Source organism: Bacillus rossius (assembly GCF_032445375.1).
Source record: "Bacillus rossius redtenbacheri isolate Brsri chromosome 4 unlocalized genomic scaffold, Brsri_v3 Brsri_v3_scf4_2, whole genome shotgun sequence".
Taxonomy (NCBI): domain Eukaryota; kingdom Metazoa; phylum Arthropoda; class Insecta; order Phasmatodea; family Bacillidae; genus Bacillus; species Bacillus rossius.
The window spans coordinates 42093443-42112396 of record NW_026962011.1 but is presented as its reverse complement, the minus strand read 5'-3'; the positions used below and the strand labels follow the sequence as shown (position 1 = coordinate 42112396).

At 38.4% G+C, this 18954-nt stretch overlaps 1 protein-coding gene across 4 annotated transcripts in view; it reads right to left on the bottom strand.

Moving 5' to 3' along the window:
- The window catches only part of LOC134542423 (angiomotin), a 189828-nt gene that overhangs the window by 141347 nt on the left and 29527 nt on the right, over positions 1-18954 (bottom strand). The window contains exon 1 of one of the 4 annotated variants that reach the window (XM_063386642.1): positions 1213-1828. The exons of 2 other annotated variants lie outside the window; for them this stretch is intronic. In XM_063386642.1, coding sequence (XP_063242712.1) covers positions 1213-1237 — 25 coding nt within the window. In that variant the 5' untranslated portion in view covers positions 1238-1828. Of the gene's footprint in view, positions 1-1168; positions 1829-18954 lie in introns of those variants that run through there. One more of the 4 variants, XM_063386644.1, reaches the window with a different exon arrangement.

The window sequence follows — 18954 nt, the reverse complement described above, 5'->3', positions numbered from 1 at the left end:
GCTCAAAGGCATTTAATTTTTGCCCATTATAGATCTAAAATATCTTCGACAATAGAGTATGGAAGTTAGGTTCTATACAATAATCAACTGCGTATACACAACATGGGCGCAAATCCTGGGGGGGGGGGGGATGTCCCATCTCCTTTTGGAATATAAAAGCCCCTCACTTCAGAAGTGGAATTCCCCCCCCCCCAATGTAAAATAGGAACTATGAAACGGGAATGATAAACGTAATCCCACGGGCGTCCCTTTTAAATCGTACAATTTTTCGCCCCTGATAACACAGGATAATAATCTCTAGTACCTGTCCAGGATTCCATGATATAATTTGTCAAACTGAAAATTTCAATTACGAACACATTTCTACAAATTGTAAATATGTGTCTATATGCGAAATACCACTCACTGACTTACTCACTCGTCACAAATTCCCAGAACTATAAGACCTACATACATAGCGCGTATTTTGCTTTTGCTACATAAGCATCTGCTAAGAAGGTTTTTTATGAAAATACGATTCCAAAATGAGTTCCGGGGGCGTTAAAGATCAAAATTCCGGTTTTTCAAATACCTATATGTCCTACAGACTTTAAACTCGACAGGGGTGTTCCTTATGTTACAAAGAAATCATCTGAGGATGTGGTTTTCCGAAAATCAGCTCCCAATGGGGGGTTTCAAGAGTGTTAAAAATCAGAAATTTACGTTTTTTCACAATAAGTTCCACAAAATTTGCTGTTGCTTTCTTCGTCTCCATGGCAACGGCTATTGCACTGTTAATGCATTCTTCGTCTCCTGGCAACGGCTATTGCATTGTTAACGCATTCTTCGTCTCCTGGTCACGACTATTGCATTGTTGATGCCGCCTAGCGAATTTTAATTCGTTAAATGCACGGAATGCCGTTTCGCTGCTTCAAACTAAGGTTTCCTCGCCGATCATTTTCCTGCGGTATCTGAGTTTGCCTGAATCGTGTAATGGTACAAGAAAGAATAACATCATCGGAGCGAGCATAATAACGGGCAGAGAAACATGGAGAAAAAAAAACGGTCGTCAATACCTTTAATTTAAACCCAAATTACTTAATTTTTCGTAACGAATTTCCTGTGAAGTAGGCTTAAAGTTAAACTATAAATCACGTGGTATAGATCTAAGATCATGATATATTCTTACCCGCGTAATAACGCAATGCGATGCACCGAGCTGCAGATCGTTACCTTGGACGAGGCCGCGAGCAAACATCTGGACCGCAGGCCGCCGGCGGGCGATATGCCGCTCGCAGCGCCGCCGGCGGCCGCGGGCCGGACCAGCGCGCGCTGCGTGGCTTGCAGTCTCCGCCCAAGGACGCGCGTGTGCCGCGGCGTTGCCATAGTGTCGCTACAGTGTTGCCAACCGCGACCACGGGGGGAGAAACTCTTACTTGCCGAGACCGAGACTTCGTTTTTTGAAAGTAGTTTTGGGGCCCAGCCTACCTGGACACACATACGGTGTGCGGAGGTTCAATAATAATATAAAAAAAACGCTATTTGAGAACCACTCAAGATATTCGAGGGCTGTCTGTTTACGAAAAGCATTTAAGAGTTCACCGAGGGCCGAAAAGTAATTTTGATTTCGGATTGAAGGCGTGTTTTCAGAGTAATTTTTAGGCGTAAAACAATCGGTACAGATTCTTTAAAGCCCTTTAAGAGATTTGCACTACACCTTTATCTTCATTTCTATGCCATATAATGTTAAGGTCACCGCTCAAATTTCACAGTTGTCCCATGGACTGTGCGTGATTTCACAGCCTTGCGCTTAGAGGCGATACCGCGCTAGAAGCACCAGCAAGCGTAGCGCTTATCGTCCCGCCTCACTAAAATTCCTCCCCGATTAGACGGGACCCTTAAACTCTAAATGTTAAAAAACATCAGGGAAATATTCATATTTAATTTTTTCTTTTCCTAATTTCATTGCGTCACAATCTTTATACTTGGAAGTCCGTATTCTGTTTTCCCAACAAGCTGGGTAATGAACAACATGTGTCTCTATCATTCATACCGAGAGCTCAACATCGCTTTATTTCGTATATGTGAGCAATTTCTTCCTTCCAGGGACGCGAGGAATGGTCGGGCCTCAAGGCCATGTTGGTGCTCCGGCTGATGCCGACGATGCGGCTCTCATTACTGCATACTGCAGGCTGCAGGCTGCAGAATTTAGGCTGCAGGCGGTGTGGGAGTCGTGGCGTGTTCGAAGCGCTCTCTCTGCAGACTTGATGGTACAGTGGCTTCTCACGTCCTCTTGTCCTGAGCGTTTGAAGGATTACACATGACTGAAAACTGAAGTTACGCATAAACAAAAAAATGTTGATACGTTCTCCACACAGGAGTCCATTTCTTAGGTTCGTGTGGCAACATAATTCTTCTCTCTCTCTTCCCTATTTCCTTTACTCTGTCTCGTCCATCTTCCCTTTCCCCCCTTCTCTCTCTCTTCTCTATCTTCTCTGTCTCTTTCTCTCTCTCTTCTCTATCTTCTCTCTCTCTTTCTCTGTGTGTGTGTGGCAGATCAAGAAGAAAAAAATGCGGATTTCAGCAGAGAATCTGTGTTTTCCCTTTCTAAAACGCTATTTTATCAGGTGTAAAATTCCAATCAAACTAAAATTTATGAAATTTTTAAATAAGTTAAAATCTTTGAAAATACGTTACAGCTGACTGCATATTTACAATACTACACACCACAAAATTAAACCTTTTATTACTTGTGTTCGGATGAAAAAAAAACTAAGTCTAGACGAAGTTTAAGAAGGTACTTTAGTGAAGTTACGAAAATAATGGTATGCTTTCCTATTAGGACAGATTTTCACAATCGCCCACCTATGAAAAAAAAAAACGACAGTTTGATGAATTCGGCTCTTTTACTTAGGGGGTTGTTATGTATAATCGTTTCAATTAACAACAATCTTCATTATGAGTACACATTAAAAAATTATATAGGAAATGCCCCTATACACCATGGATTCCTTCCACTTTCTGCATCAACGATCTCTTATTTGTGATGGTAACTGTGCAGTAAAATGTCACCTTTATGAATGGGGGAAAGCTTGCATCTGAAATGATTGCAAGACTGAAACCACACAGCAGCATCCATTTAGAATTTTCTGTTACGTATGGGCGCTGAATCCTCCCGAAAACACTGCATTTGTATACAGCTGTAAATCATTTTATATTTATTCTCACGAACACCCAACTTGATTAATTTCCGTATACTTGTTTTCCTTCGACTTTTCGACGAACACGGTGAAATCTTTATTGATCACCTAACAGAAAACATTTCCGTTCGCCGAGTAAAAAATTTTCAACACGGCAATTCAATCTTTAAAACAGCTTTGACAGGTTTTCTTAAGACACTTCTGCAAACACTATCTAACATTTCATCTCGTTTTATCTTCGGTCGAACAAACATCGCCATGACATAACTGCATGCGGGAGAGAAAAAAAAAACATCCACACAAAAACAGTAACTGATAACAGACGGAGCAGCTATCAGTTACCTCACTTCTAGAGAAATGACACATAATGTCACTACCGAGCTCTTATCTTGATCAGAGTACATCACAAGTTCAAGACAAAAATGAACTTCAGAAAAAAAAAAAACAGTACTGCCACATTTCACAGTCCCAAAAGTCTGTGGGGAACCATAATATGCCCTAGTTACTTTTCGCTATTCAATCTTAACTGCCACGACTTAGAAGGATGGCTTTACCAGTAACGGGTCTTACTTAACCAATGAGCTATCGAGTAAAAGCCTCGTCGGAATATAAGCTTTAATCGCTATCTCTACTTAACAAGATATATATTACTGCTTTCGACCACAGTTTTTTAACAATATCAAAAAAACCCATACTAGACCTCCACGAACTCAGTCCACAAACCATGTTTTTTTCACAGGCGATAATTGCAACACCATTAGTTCACAGGAGTACCTGAAGTTAAAATGAACACAGTTGCAACTAATCTTTGACCGTGACCAGGTTGAGCTGACGAAACATGCTCAGGTAAAATGCGTTCTCTCTCGAAGGTTGTTGGACGGTTGGGTTTGAAAGTCAGCTCAACGGAAGGCCGGCGAGTACAGGACGACGACGCTTTGCGACAGTAACACTCAATCACAATTTCCTGCCAGCGACCTTTCATTCAGCGACAACAGATTGTCCTAACAGCGCACTGCACTTAATCTCTACACCCGCAGTGACCTGTCACGAGGTCAAGACCACCGCTAAAAGTATTTTGTAGTCTAAGTTTCGAGGTAACTCCCGCAGAACGAACGTCTTTGCTAAAAGCACTGAAAGAGTAGTTACCTAGTGTTATTTTCTTACACTGTTCAATAGTCAAGTACAACCGCGTATGCATTGGAAGATACAAACCTTTTTTTACGGGGTAGTTTGACAAAAAAAAAGGGAAAAACTTTAACACGCATACATAAAAAAAACTTACAATGCTAATGCACACACACACACACTAGCATATGGGCCTACAGAAAAAGCCGTATAAAACGCGGCTTCTCATCTCACACAGTTGAAATTACTTTCTTGCATCACCCAAATTGCACATTTTAACCCAACTTAGAGGGGGGGGGGGGGAGAATTCACTTTCTATCCCCTCTCGCCCCGGCGTCCGCCACTGCGCGTATAAATCGATTTAAAACATTTTCATGGACGTACGCCATTGCTGATTTACACTGGATGTCATAAAAAGACCTCAATAGAAAGGACGACACAATCCCCGAATAACAAGCCAAAATCAGTTGATGTTAAAATGCTTGGACAACACACAGAATTCTGTGTGAAGGAACTCAAATCAGTCTTTGTGCCTGATGACGGGAGCAGATGTCTGTTCCCGAAACGTCGAAACCGTTTTGTCTTAGGATGTCTGCTGTGTTTGTCTACTAACCTGTAAGTCGTGTTGTCAGGAATGTGTGTTAAATATAATCGTTGTGTTCGTCTGATTGGTGCTGTTTGTCCAAAGTTGTTGTTTTGCCTGTATTTACCGTTCATATTGCAACTGTCTCGTCTTTGTAGGCCCCCTGTGTAAATCTGTGCTGTAATTTATTTTTATTTATATTTTTCAGAACTGAATTCCTTCCACGGAATTCTCTGCGGTCTTAAGACGCTTAACATTTGACATAAGCTGGTTTTGGCTTGTTTTCCGCGTGGCTATGTTTTTTTTTGTACACTCTTGAGGTTTTCTACCAAATTCAGTGTAAAATAGCATTGACATAATTCAATGAAATAGTTTTAAATTAATCTTTTCCATGACGAATATCATTAAAATAACGCATAGGAATCGTTACGAAGGCGAAAGCTACGAAATAACCAATCACGGGAAAGCCAGTGGACCAATATCCAAGCACGCCCTACAATGAGTAGCTAGTAAATATCGGCACCCTGCTCACCCCAAACACTACGACTATCGTACATTTCAACCAATCAGAACACTTTGAAAATCACCACTGCTCACGGGTTCACAAAATTAGACATAAACATCGCCAGGTGTACTATCATCAAACTCGAAAAGATATCAGAACCATTTATTTCACGTTGTTTCAACCGAAATTAAAATTAATAAACTAAGGATTCTAAAGTACTGTATTTGGAGCTGGAACCGGCTATACTAGAATAAAATAAAAGGAAAGTAGTATGGAAACTCACTCTCTCATTGCCCGATACACCTTTAGAAATTCCGGTATGATCGCGTTTCTTAAACTGATTTGATCATGATTCGAACCACATTTCCTGTATCATCATTGTGTTTTGAACGCCGAATGACGATCACTGCGATCTTCGGGATGAACCGGCCAACCCGATGGTTCAAACGATGATCTCGGATCTACACGGCAAGAGCAGACATGTCCGGAATTCGTAAGGACTTAATCCAGGTTAGTATTGTACCTAATCAATTGTATTCATTAGATAATGATCTAAAATACTTTAGATCATGCATAACACATGTATGAAATATGCTGCTTTTTTATAACGTTATAAAAACTTCCCACATAAAATACTCATACTTTAAGTGTTCGAAATGCTCGTTATTTTAGTTAAATGCTTTAGTGGAGCTTTTCATTTCGTCAAAATGACGATTAAAAAGAGGCTTTCTATTTTAGTAAAACCTTTTCATATTTCAGTTTCGTTTTGTAACAGCTTTTGAATACCCGTTATGTATTTTTCAGTGGTTATTAAAAATCAACAGAGACGAGGCAACGACCGCATTAAGCAGGAATTACAATAGTACGTCACTTCCTTCCGTCAGTCATCCGTCCGTCAATCACGTGACCTGCTGCCAATCAGATTGCCCGAAATATTCCAACCATCCGTCCATCAAAAGCTTGGTAACTTCAAACTTTTGACGGACGGACGGGTGAAATTATAACCTCCAAGGGTGGGCAAGGGTTTTGTGTGTCAAATTTTATTTTATTAGAAGAGTTTTAAATTGTTTAACTGACTTTAACATTTGTTTGAACACATCTGAAAAGTTTTTTGAAAGGAAAAGAAAATCATCCTAGTAACATAAGTTTAATTAATTATGTATGATAACTATGAAAATGTTTAAATAAATAACAGAGTGATAACAAATGAGTTAAATTAATTTTAAGCAGGGTATGTTGATTTTAATCAGCATGATTTAAATCGTGATTTAAATCATGATTTAAATCATGTGATTTTTTTTTAAATCAGTGAATAAAATCAATTTATAATATGATAATATGAACGTTAATATTTCCTATACTGTATTGTTTAAACCATGTAATCATGCCTACTTACATAAAAATTGACTGCTGCAAAGATAGAATGAAAATTGAATAGTACTTAATTTCTTCTACAATGTATTTATAGTTATTTTGAAACACATTAAATATAGGTGGGTGGAATGTAACTTTAAATGCCATCTCATTTTCTCTCTTCTCTCCTTTACTTCATGTGTTTGTGTTGTGTGTGTGTCATATCTCTTTGGCAACAGGTTTGTCTTCCAACCATGTCAAATGCTAATTTTAGAACTGTAGGAAGGAAATTTTCAGTTCTTTGGTATGTCTGGTTTGGTTCAGTCAACATTAAGAAATCGACTGGGTACAGAAAAAGCTGCAAAACTTGTAATTTTGTTTAAAATTTTTAATAAGTAATATTTTATGTAGAAATTTTACTTTGAATACTCTCGAATGTGTGCAATTCTGAGAAGAAGAACAAAAGGAAATTGTGGTTTTGATTTAAATTACTTTATTTAGAACAATTGGACTATAAGACTATAAGGGATGACAGAAGTGACAAAGTTACATTTAAAATGATATATTTTCAATGATGTAGTTATTTTCTATAAGACATATTTTTTTTTACTAATGTTAACTATGTTACTGTACCAAAAATTTTCATAAAGTGACATCATTAATGTTTCCTTAAAAAATTATGCAATGTAAAATGTGGTTATTTCAAAGAAAGAAAATTAGGCTAGTTGTCTTTACAAAATGAATTAATCTGTTACTAATTGTAATGTAGAGCAAAGTCAAGTCATGAAAACAGTCATGAAAATGTACTGTATATTACACAGATTACAATTTTTTAAATTTTAATCAAAAAATCTGATTTTAATCAAAAAACCAGATTTTAATCAAAAAATCTGATTTTTTTTTTGATTTTTTAAAAAAAAATCAGGATTTTTTCATACCCTGATTTTTTAAGTGAACAGCTTTACATAATTGTAAAAACTAATATACTTATACAAGCAAAATTTTCTCCAAAATTTAAGTTTTTATTAACAGTTGGCAGTATTTAAATGTAAAAAATATATAATGATGGGAAGGACGGAATTTCGCCGGCTGACGGACAAACGGATAACGGACGGATGGGTGATGTGCTATTGTAACTCCCGCCTTAGCTGCTATATTGTGGCGGCCGCATCAACCATTTGCTAGCCACGTCCAATCGATTGTAGCGACTTTAAATCGTTCTAGCCCAGCACAGGAGTCCACATAACGATGTAACATTTCTTCGACACTGCTACCGCCGGTAGCATCAGACTGAAAATGTACGAGCCTGTTCAAGCGAGCGCGAACTGCAGGTCGAAGAGCCATCAACAGCAAACGAAGGAGGAGCGCTGGTGTCATCTAGCGGACAGGCATCCAACTAAAAACGCAATCGATATTTTATCTACTTGCACCGATTACACGATTCAATAATTGTCTATATAAGGCCGTTTGACCACATAGTATTCAATTTATCTTAATTTTTTTAACTCTTTCATAATTTAGAGGTTCAGGTAAGTCTACTTTACATATTGTAATATTTAACGTGTCTTTGAAGAACCGGAGATTTTGGTAAAAGAAACATTTGCCACTATAAAAAAAAATTCTTATTAAATTCAATTATTTGTTATTTTAGTATTGAAGTCAGAAGTACTTTATGTTACACGATTTTTGCGGTAGAAATAGTCATGTACACGGGTACTTCGCCAAAAAAGACGTAAATGATTGAATCAATTATTTAAGAATAACAATAAGGTATTTTGTGGTAAGCATAACTTAATGCAGGGCATGTTGAAAAACAATGTATATTTAACGATCTGCTTCACTGCTTCCAGGAATATTTATTGATTGAATGAATAAAATACTAAAAGAAAAAAAAAGACGAAGTCTACATTCGAACGGCTAATCCAAAATAATATAATATAATACAATGATATAATGCTTACAATAGCCTACATGCTAGGAATGATATAAAAATTTACGTAAAAACCATTTAAAAAGTGCTTGTTTAGTAGATAAATACTTTTTATAAAAATTTAATGTGTTTATATTATGAATTTATTCAAAATCATGTGTAAAACACGGAATATTATTATCAAATAATTTAGGTTGATACCCCCTTAAAACAGCAAGCCACACGCACGCACGCACATACACACACATACACGTGAATGACGTCACACGAGGCGTCCCGAGATCAAACACCGCGATGCATAGACACATACCGCAACTTCGGAGGGTGTGCGAGACAACAGGCGCTGTTATTAATGTCGACTTAAAAACTCGTTAACAACGAGCACACACGCATTAACGCGGGGGAACAATTAGCTAACATTTTCCTCGAGTTATTATTACTTTTACATGAAGTGGGAGGCGCCGAGAAAAAGATACAGTGAAGAAGGAAGGGGGAGAGGGAGATATTCCGAGAAGAGTTGGTGCACGCCAGACTGGCTGGGCGCTAAGGACGACACTGACTCGTTTATCAAACGCCTCTTCGCCTCTACGCACCAGGCAAACTTCGCGTCCATAAGGCTCTATAGGACTGTAAGGGGGTGCCCCCATTTCAGGTCAAGATTTTATATTTACATTAATTACAGATAAACTTGTAGACTTTTTCAACTGTTCAACTTTCACGAAATGAAAAATATATACAGCGCATACTTTTTGCGTAATTAGCTGCCAAAATTACATTTTTTTAACGTTTTTGGGTTGTACAAATAAGGAGAAATTAATTTATTGCAGAACTGAAACTTTTTAGGTTTATCTGCAATGCCACTGGCTACTTCAAGAAATAGTTTGAATTTCTTTCAGAAAATATTAATTAATTTTACCTGGCATTTCACAATTCTCAAATTTGTTACAATTTTGACAGCCAAGAAACGTGAAATAAGTTTTTGTGATATAAATGCAAACCATATCATGAAGTAGCCAGTGGCATTTCAGTTAAACCTAAAAAGTTTCAGATCTGCAATAAATTAAATTCTCCTTATTTGTACAACCCAAAAAAGTTAAAAATGTAACTTTGGCGGCTAATTATGCAAAAAGGATGCGCTGTTTCATTTATTGAAAGTTAAATAATTGAAAAAGTCTAAAATTTGATCAGTGATTAATATAAATATAATATAATGACCTGAAATGGGAGGCACCCCCAAGCGGTGACCTTACAGTTTCGTGGTGGCATATTAAAGAAAAAGACTCTATTGCACTTCCGTACACCATTTACAACACTGTGTGTAGAATTTGTCATACCTAAAAAAATCCGTGAAAACATCAGTTTCAGCCTTTTTCACTGTCCTTAAAAGTACACGTTACACACCAAACCATAGAACGAAACTCGTACGGACAAGAGCAATGGCTCTCTTAAATGCTATTCGTAATCAGACACTTTTAATAGATCCTGAGCGGTTTGTAAACGGCGCGTTGACACCCGGAGCTCTGGCCCGGCCGAGATTTGTTTCAACTGGGTCCGTCAACTTCATGAATATGCACGGTTTACTCCATTGCTGCTGCCTAAATGACTATTATATTTACCAGATGACAAGGAGGAACATCAGCTCGTTCTATTTCAAGGCACCTCTGCTTCCGGCTCATGGTTCGGAAAGGCTTGTCGGCTACTCTGGCCGGAGAAGTAGGCCTAGTGTCCGTTTCCAGGTCATTTTTTTTATATTTAGGTTTAGCATTGTTAAATTTATACACTATCGACTGGCTGAACTATCACAAAATAAAAATAAATAGAACATTTTTTGCGTAATTAGCTACCATTTTTTTTTACTTTTTGTGCAATATCGATAGCGGGATTAAAATTTGATTACCGAACTGAAACTAATTAGGTTTAAAGGGAATGCTTATAAATAATTGAGATGATTGGGGAAAAAACTGTGATTCTAGCTGAACGGCATTTTCAGACCTTCGGTTTACACATAAATATAACAGGCCTGCAGCTCTTTTGTAGTACAAAATGGTGTATCGACCTCTGAAATGTTTGTTCAAGCGAAAATCCCTTTTCGCCACAAATATGGACTCAAAGTCTTATTGGAAAAGAACGATTTGACAGCTTTAAGGGGGTGGATCCATGTAAATACTTTCACATTTCAAATGCAAAGATGGCGTTCAAACATATTAGTATTAGGACAAGGTTTCTGATAACACTTAATTCGTTGAACCACGATTAATTTCACTCCAGGTTAGACTCAACTTACCTTAATATTTTCAGGCCATTTTAGAAAGCTCATTGGTAGAGACCTGCAAAATTCGCGGTTTCATTCGGAGATAGGCTAGAATTCAAACACATATACCTCTTAGATAATTTTGCTATTGGCTTACTGTTCATCAGGACGAATCACAACCAGATATAAACCCTCAACCAAAGAAGGATCGAATCACAGACAAACCAGCTGAGACGACTTACAAGTCGGCAGGCAATGAACTTGCGTTATTTGCCCGAGTGTACAGGGGTATGTGCAGTCTATACTGAAGGCTATCGAAACCGCGAATTTAGCAGGTTCTACTAATTGGTCAATAACAGCATCATCGCATACTTTGGCGGGTTGAACGTGATAGGGGAAACCACTACTGATCCCTTGTTAATAACTGCCTATGGTTCGTCAAGAGCAGTTTAGTCCAATCATCTAAGTGGAGCTGGTGTATATGCGCTTCAAGTCTACTTTGCTAGCCGATGAATACGCGTAGAGGCATGCATACTTCGCGAAATGATTCCGAGGCTAGCTGAAAGTTAAAACACTGTAGCATCGCCTGTGTCTCGTGATTGGGTGAGTTTCTTTCAGGTCAATATCGATTGTTACAACACCAATCACAGTGAGTCAGTGCGGAAGCAAACACGTCCTGAGTGGCTCGGTCAAATAAGGCAACGACTTCTCTCGCAGACGTCCGCCAATCACAAAGAAGAAACCGCTGGTGTGAGTATAACTTGTTGCAGTCTGATAGGCGTTCAGAATTATTCGCGAAAAATGCCTGACACTAAATACGCGAAATAATGGCGGCCCTATTCTTTCTCTTTGCTGGAGAGTAAATCTGGACACGCGCGTCCGTCAAAAAGCCGAACAATTCACAATGATCCGCACGTGCGTCATTATATATTTCTAATTGGATGCTGCCAACAACTATATTACGGAAATCGAGGAAATTTATCTCGTAAAAGTATACCAGTTGGACGATCATTTACTCTAAACACTAATGAATGATTGAACAAACTTTAAAATATTTATTTTTAAAAAAAGAATTCAAGTTACCGTGCATTATTAACTTATTTTGTCTCAGATATTTTTTTGTTTCAACTATGAACCTCCAAACGTGTTCGTAGACAAGTAAAAAAAAAAAAACATGAAGCAGCTAAGCCAATAAACAAACTTTTAAATTAAAACAATGTATTTCGGAAAGTTTTGAGGTTATGATTTTCATCCGTCCGTCCGTCGTACGTTTAAGCTTGGCGAGGTTTTGACGGACGGAAGGAAGGAATTTTTCTGCTCGCCTGATTGGCTGAATGCCACGTGATCGACGGGCGCACGAGCAAGCGTGAAGGGAGAGGGTACAGGATGTCCACAAGGAAAAAAATATTTCGCACCAACTTAGGCGAGAAAAAAGTACTAGATTTGAAAGAAAAAAAAGTACTAAATTATAATTTGTTATGGTTTTAACAATTTAGGAAGTTATAATGAAATTGCAATGCTCTAACATAAATATCACACCACACACACACACATGCATTCCATAGTTTTTAAAAATAATTACGGTTAATAATAAATAGGGACCGGAAAAATTCGCGGGTTCAATGATCTCTAGGATGAACTTAATAGTTCTACGTACACTCGGACAAATGTCACCCTCTCATTGGCCGCTGTCTTGTGAAGGTGTCCCAACGTAGCGGCCTGTGATTCGACACAGCTGTGGTTGAGTGTTTCCCACTTGGCCCAGAGTCATCCAGGTGAGTTGTGAGCCAATGGCAGAGAGGCAGCACTGAGGTATAACTATTTGAATTTCAGGCCGTCGTGAAATGAATCCACGAATTTTTCCGGTCGATAATAATAAAACATATTCGAGTTACTGTAATATTATTAAATTAAAGAAAAACAAGTACTAGATCTGAGCGTAAATGTACTAGACCACTAGTAGGACAGTACTAACTGTGGACACCCTGAGAGGGTAGAGGGAGCACCCCGAGGGAAGGCCACGGGTCAGCCCAGGACCGCTGCCCGCCTCTGTTTACGAGCTGCGTCGAGACGTGCCTGCGATAAGCCCGGAGCTGCTCGGCTATATTTAGCCGCTGCGCCCGACCCGGCAGTTTCCACTCTTCGGCCGGCGCTGATAAGGTCGCGCGCGCTGGACGGCGGCCTCTTACCGTCACACCCTTCTTCGCTCTCTCAAGCGGATAGCATCCTATTTTTGCACACCATGTTCAATCATTTCGTAATGTAACCACATTTTATTATTTATAAGTCTTTTTGACGTGACAACGTCTAATAAATCGATGAACGCCGGCTGCACGCACGAAAAAGTGTCCCGTTACGCACATTGTCCCGTTACGCTCATTGTACGCTTGCGCCGCATCTATCTCTCTTCCACTCGATTGGAACATACCATCGATTTGACTTTTTCGAGGCACATTAAACTTGAAACACTCACATTCGTTTCCTACTTTTCCTATCATCGTCCTATCCTTAACAGAATAACACAGATTGGAAGAAGTTAAATAGCAAACATGTATAAAAGTTATAGTTAAAATAATCTGTTCATTAAAGTAATAAACATATTTGAACTAATGAGTGCAAATAAAAGTACATTTATGAATTAAATTGTAGATTTCATTTCACTACTTCTTTGTATCCATACAAAATTGTGATATTTCAATAAAAATGATTCAATTTTATTCATAAAAGTATGCAATCATTTCACCAATGTTTTGTTATGACGTTGTCACGTTAAACTATCGTCCGTAAACCGACTTTACAGACAACCAATTTTTTTTTGTACTGAACAAGTATTCATTTAATGGTTTTTATGAACTTAAAGGCAAATGTTTACGTCAGACCTAGCACGTCCTGAATTAAGGTACATTTTTCTCAAAAACTATTTGAGCAACAGACTCGAAACTTGGCACAAATATTTATTTTTACTATATAAGGCTACTATTTTACCAATATTATAAAAATTAGATTTATTTTACTATTTGAAAAGAAAATTTGATTTTTCATTTTAAAATAATAATAATTACTCTAAAGTTTCAGAATTTTTTTATTGTGAACTAAATGTGCTAATTTTACTATTCTGGTAGGGAAGGCATAATGATGTTAGCTAAATAATCTGGCAAAATCGCAGGTTGATAGGACCAGTGTATTTCGACATAATTGTACCTAAATAAAAGCGTTTTTTCCATTTTAAATACATGTGAACCAAAAAAGGTACTCGCTCCCCTTAACCGTTCGTAAAGAGCCTTCGTCTTAAAACTCTTTATTTTTACTACGTTATTCAAAAAGAAATAAAAAATTAGGTTTTCCCAAAAACATAAACACCTGAGTTTTTTCAGGATTGTAACACACACGCATACTGGTGCACTTTTATGCTTCCTCACTCGCATACTAGCACAAGTTTTCATATTTGAATTCATGCGCATTTTTTTTTTTGCACGTTCTGCAAGGAACATTCAGGCTTCGCCAGCTTAATATCATTATAACATCAACAAAATGATTTCTGATGCAAGTTCCTGTGCTTCACGAACCTGTGTTTGTTTAATTTATTAGGTCACAATATCCAACTTTGCAGCGCTTGTCTAAAAGAGTCTCGCCGAATCTGAAACGCGGTGTCATCATGCCTGCAAGACACGTTCGGAGGAACCCGAGCTCGAATTACAGTCCGTCCATCCCGATTTCGAATTGCCTCGGGCAGATGCTGGGATTGTTTTCTTCATCTGTTTCCTTGCAGAATTCTCGAAGAATGAGTTCGTCTCTAAATTACATAACCGTCGGACAAGGAGTGAAACCACAAAAAAAAAATAAAAATTATCTGTAAAGTCGGTTTACGGACGATAGTTTAACGTGACAACGTCATAACAAAACATTGATGAAATGATTGCATACTTTTATGAATAAAATTGAATCATTTTTATTGAATTATCACTATTTTGTATGGATACAAAGAAGGAGTGAAATGAAATCTACGATTTAATTGAAAAATTTACTTTTATTTGCACTCATTAATTCAATATGATTATTACTTTAACGAAGATATTATTTTAACTATAACTTTTATACGTGTTTGCTATTTAACTTCTTATTAAGGATAGGACGATGATAGGAAAAGTAGGAAACGAATGGGAGTGTTTCAAGTTTAATGTGCCTCGAAAAAGTCAAATCGATGGTTGTTCCAATCGAGTGGAAGAGATATAGATGCGGCGCAAGCGTACAATGAGCGTAACGGGACACCGCGTAACGGGACACTTTTTCGTGCGTGCAGCCGGCGTTCATCGATTTATTAGACGTTGTCACGTCAAAAAAAAAATCACCTTTTGCAAGTTCTAAATGGATGACGCTATATGATCCCATCAGAGAAGTGACGTTTCAGTGACTTCACTCGCCTTTAAAAATGCTGTGCAGCAGTATTTAAAGCAATCTGGCGTATAATTTTATAGTTTAAGAGGTAATAAAGGAGCAATCCTTCCTACGTACGCTATTATTTTCAAATTAATAATTAACAAGGGGCGGAGATAAGAACGAGGTGGCGAAATAGAGAAATGGCAGGGTATGTCATGACAAAATTGTGATATTTCGGTGAAGGAAGTATGTTATATTTGGTGAAGCAGGGTGAAATGTCACGTCCGGAACAAGAAGCTACACATGAAGTGACTCATGTTGCAATTTATAATTTAACAGTCCGAATCCCTTGTTGTTGAAATAAATTTTTGAATACACAATTTAATTTAATTTTTTTTTCTAAATCTCCCACTCCCTGTACAAAAATCCTGTACCCGCCACTGTGCGACAATACGTGTTTTCTTTCTTCTTTTTTTTTTTCCTCCCCACTGCTATCTGCTAGAGCCTGCAAAACGAACAAATGAGGCCAGCTCTCGTTCCTTGCCGCTCCCATTCAGACAATTTTCTGCATGAATGGAAGTCGGCGTGTCCTTGAGAGCTGCCATTTCCGTTTCCAGTTCCTTCCACGGCGGCGCGGAGGCGCTGGAGTTGTGTCCGGCGGGCCCGCTGCTGGCAGTGTTGCCAAAAACTGCGTCACTGAACCACTACAGTTATCAGTTGAACTAGCATCTCGAAACGGCCCCTTCCGCGATTGACAGCAAATTAGTTCCATGTTAAGTATTTGAAATCTAGTACGGTGTAATATAAAAATAAAAATAAGTTTCTGTAAAATGTTTAAATGGAACAAGTTCTACAACCACTTCGAAATTGTTGCTGTCGTAAAATGATTTCATAGAAATAATTGTTTGCAACACCTCAATTCTCACCTACATTTTTGTGAAGAATGGGATTTTTAAATTAAATTATTTTACGGTAGTGGCAAATTTTTCAGTGTTTGTTTAGCTTTATTCAGACGCTCATTAATCCAGATAAAATAAATTTATACGCTATTTGCTATACACCAGTTTTACATCTCCAACTTCAAAGGCGTGTATAATTGGTAAGCATTATTCACCTAAGTGGTATGCACGTTTTCAACGTATTTCTTTGTTATGAACCTGCATCCGAAGTGTGCAGGTGCAATTCAGACTCATTCTGTGCATGTATTATTTATCATTTTTAACTGGCTGTTGCGATGAAGCCCACTCAGAAAAAGAGTATGCTAAACAGAATGGCATGTAGTGGGGATACTGGTGAGTTGGCGACACTGAGCCCACAAGCAGCCGACGAAGCCTCTCAACGCTCGCCCCTCGACAGCCGGTGGTGGAATGTGACGCGGAGCGGGGTCGTGTAAACGAGACCGTACGGAAGTAGGGGAAACACGGCACAAAAGGGGGGGGGGGGGGAAGTTCACCCGGAGGGGCGAGGACCTGGGAGGAAAAAAAAAGGGGGGAGGGAAGGTTGAAAGGAGGGGGAGCGCGCATGCGCAACCGACGCGTTCTTTGTTCCGAGCGGGGCGATAGTGGACGTGCCCCTTGCAACAGCTGATCGATACCAGCGCGCACGCGGAGCTACTGTGCGGCCTGAAAACATTTACCGCAGCTGCGGGAGGTCATCCAAGCTCGCGAGGGGCTGGAGGACAAAAAAATTATTCACGCCAAGAAGGGAACAACAGCACGACCCATTGTTACTCGACCCGTACAGCTGCAACGTTTCACTGCGGGCATCTGATAGCGCGCGCAAACACTCGTATCCTACGAGCGCGAGATAACACCACAATGCCAGCTTCTTTTCTTTCCGCTCCCAGCTTGCGCCTGCACAGACCATTACGCTGTAATTAATACTCTTAACCTAGTCATTTCACGTCGTTCGCTGGAGCTTGAATATTTTCCACGTTGCAACGCCTTGCCGAAACAATTACCATACAAAGTACTGTATTGTCATGCAAATAACGGGCTCCATTCCAGCGACGTAAACAAAAACAGCGGCTGTGGAGATAATGCGCTAAAGTTAGAGGTTTTAAGTGAACTTTTTCCTCGTCCCCTTTAATGGGCAGTTATTACACACACACACACATCTACGGTACGTGCAGCAAGTTTATTTTATCGTTTTCGAAGCTAGGTGAATATAAGAAAATAACACACCAAGAATTAATATTGCATTGATATGATGTACAATATAACGATCCAATTCTATGACCATAAATAAAACTTACGTCAAATGATTACAAGTTAAAAAAAAATTAGGAAGAGAAAAGCTGTGTTCATCCGAAATGTAAATTTAATTCAAATCCTTAGAGACTTCATTCTAAAGTTATCTCTTCAAACATATCACACACACAAACATTTTGTAATGAAACTAACTATATTTCAAATGATTCTGAAAATCACAAAAATACTACAGATGCCCTTAAAGACGTACATTTGTCTAGAACAACCAGTTACCGCACTGAGAAAAAAAATATATTTACCTTGTGTACGGAATTACAGGCAGACTTCATTTTTATAATTACCTCCTGTGATGCAACTGATTGTATAATTCACTATAAAACTTACAGCAACTCATACCAATGCAACTTTACTAAGTTTGAAAACCAGCAGTTCGAGTCCAAGGTTTATCATCGTTAATTAAAATCACTGCAAAGTATTTACATGTAGTAAAAATTGACAAAGCATAAGACATGGCATAAGTATTAACTCAAAAAATAACGAAATAAATATATGGATATAACTATATCTACAACGATTCTTCAAATTCATAATCCGTAGACAATCACAATAATTGATACGTACTTCCGGTCTCAAATTACGCACAGCAGAGTGTGGGTATTTAGACCCCAACGCCTTTATACGCCCTTGCTTTATCTTTATCGCGAGGTCAACTTTTTGTTTTGCTTTTAGTACTGGAAATATGCTTTGCCGATGCACAGAACGCACCTGAATGTAGATAGTGTAAGTTCAATGGAAATTACGTTTATTATTATTTTGGAAACCAATTCTGATACAGACTATTACGGGTACAAATAGGGCATGCACAGTAGCAAACTTTTTTTGACGAGAACTTAATAATTAATTCGCAAAGTTTACTGGCAAACAAAATTAAGAGAGAGAGGCTTTTTCCCCTAAACTCGTAAATACATTCATGTATTCAATTAAAACTGCTTCCAAGTCAAGAACGTGGGTAATAAACAGATTTCAAAAACCAGCGTTAAAATTAACGGGTGAAGAAAGAGAGACAGGGTTCCAATTCCTTGCTCCTTGTAGTAAATTTTTAATTAGTTCCCTCGACTTGGATCAGAAAAAGCTAAATTTTTTTCCCCTCTAATTTCCGCCTAGGAGTTTATAATAAACATAAGCCATCTCATTATACAAACTAATGTCAAATTATTGCTAAGGAGTTAGGAGCTAATGTAGCAGTTATTATTTTTAATAAATCCCCGACAAACAAAGCAGGACCAACGAAGACAGTTCAAGACTGAGTATTTCTTCAGTAGCCCAGTTCCAGGTGGATTTTTGTCATTTACAATTGGCTACACTGAGGTTGCTGCTAAGGAAGAATCACGAGGCTATCCTTTTTACCCCCCCCCCCCCCCCAAAGAGCAGTTAAAAATAA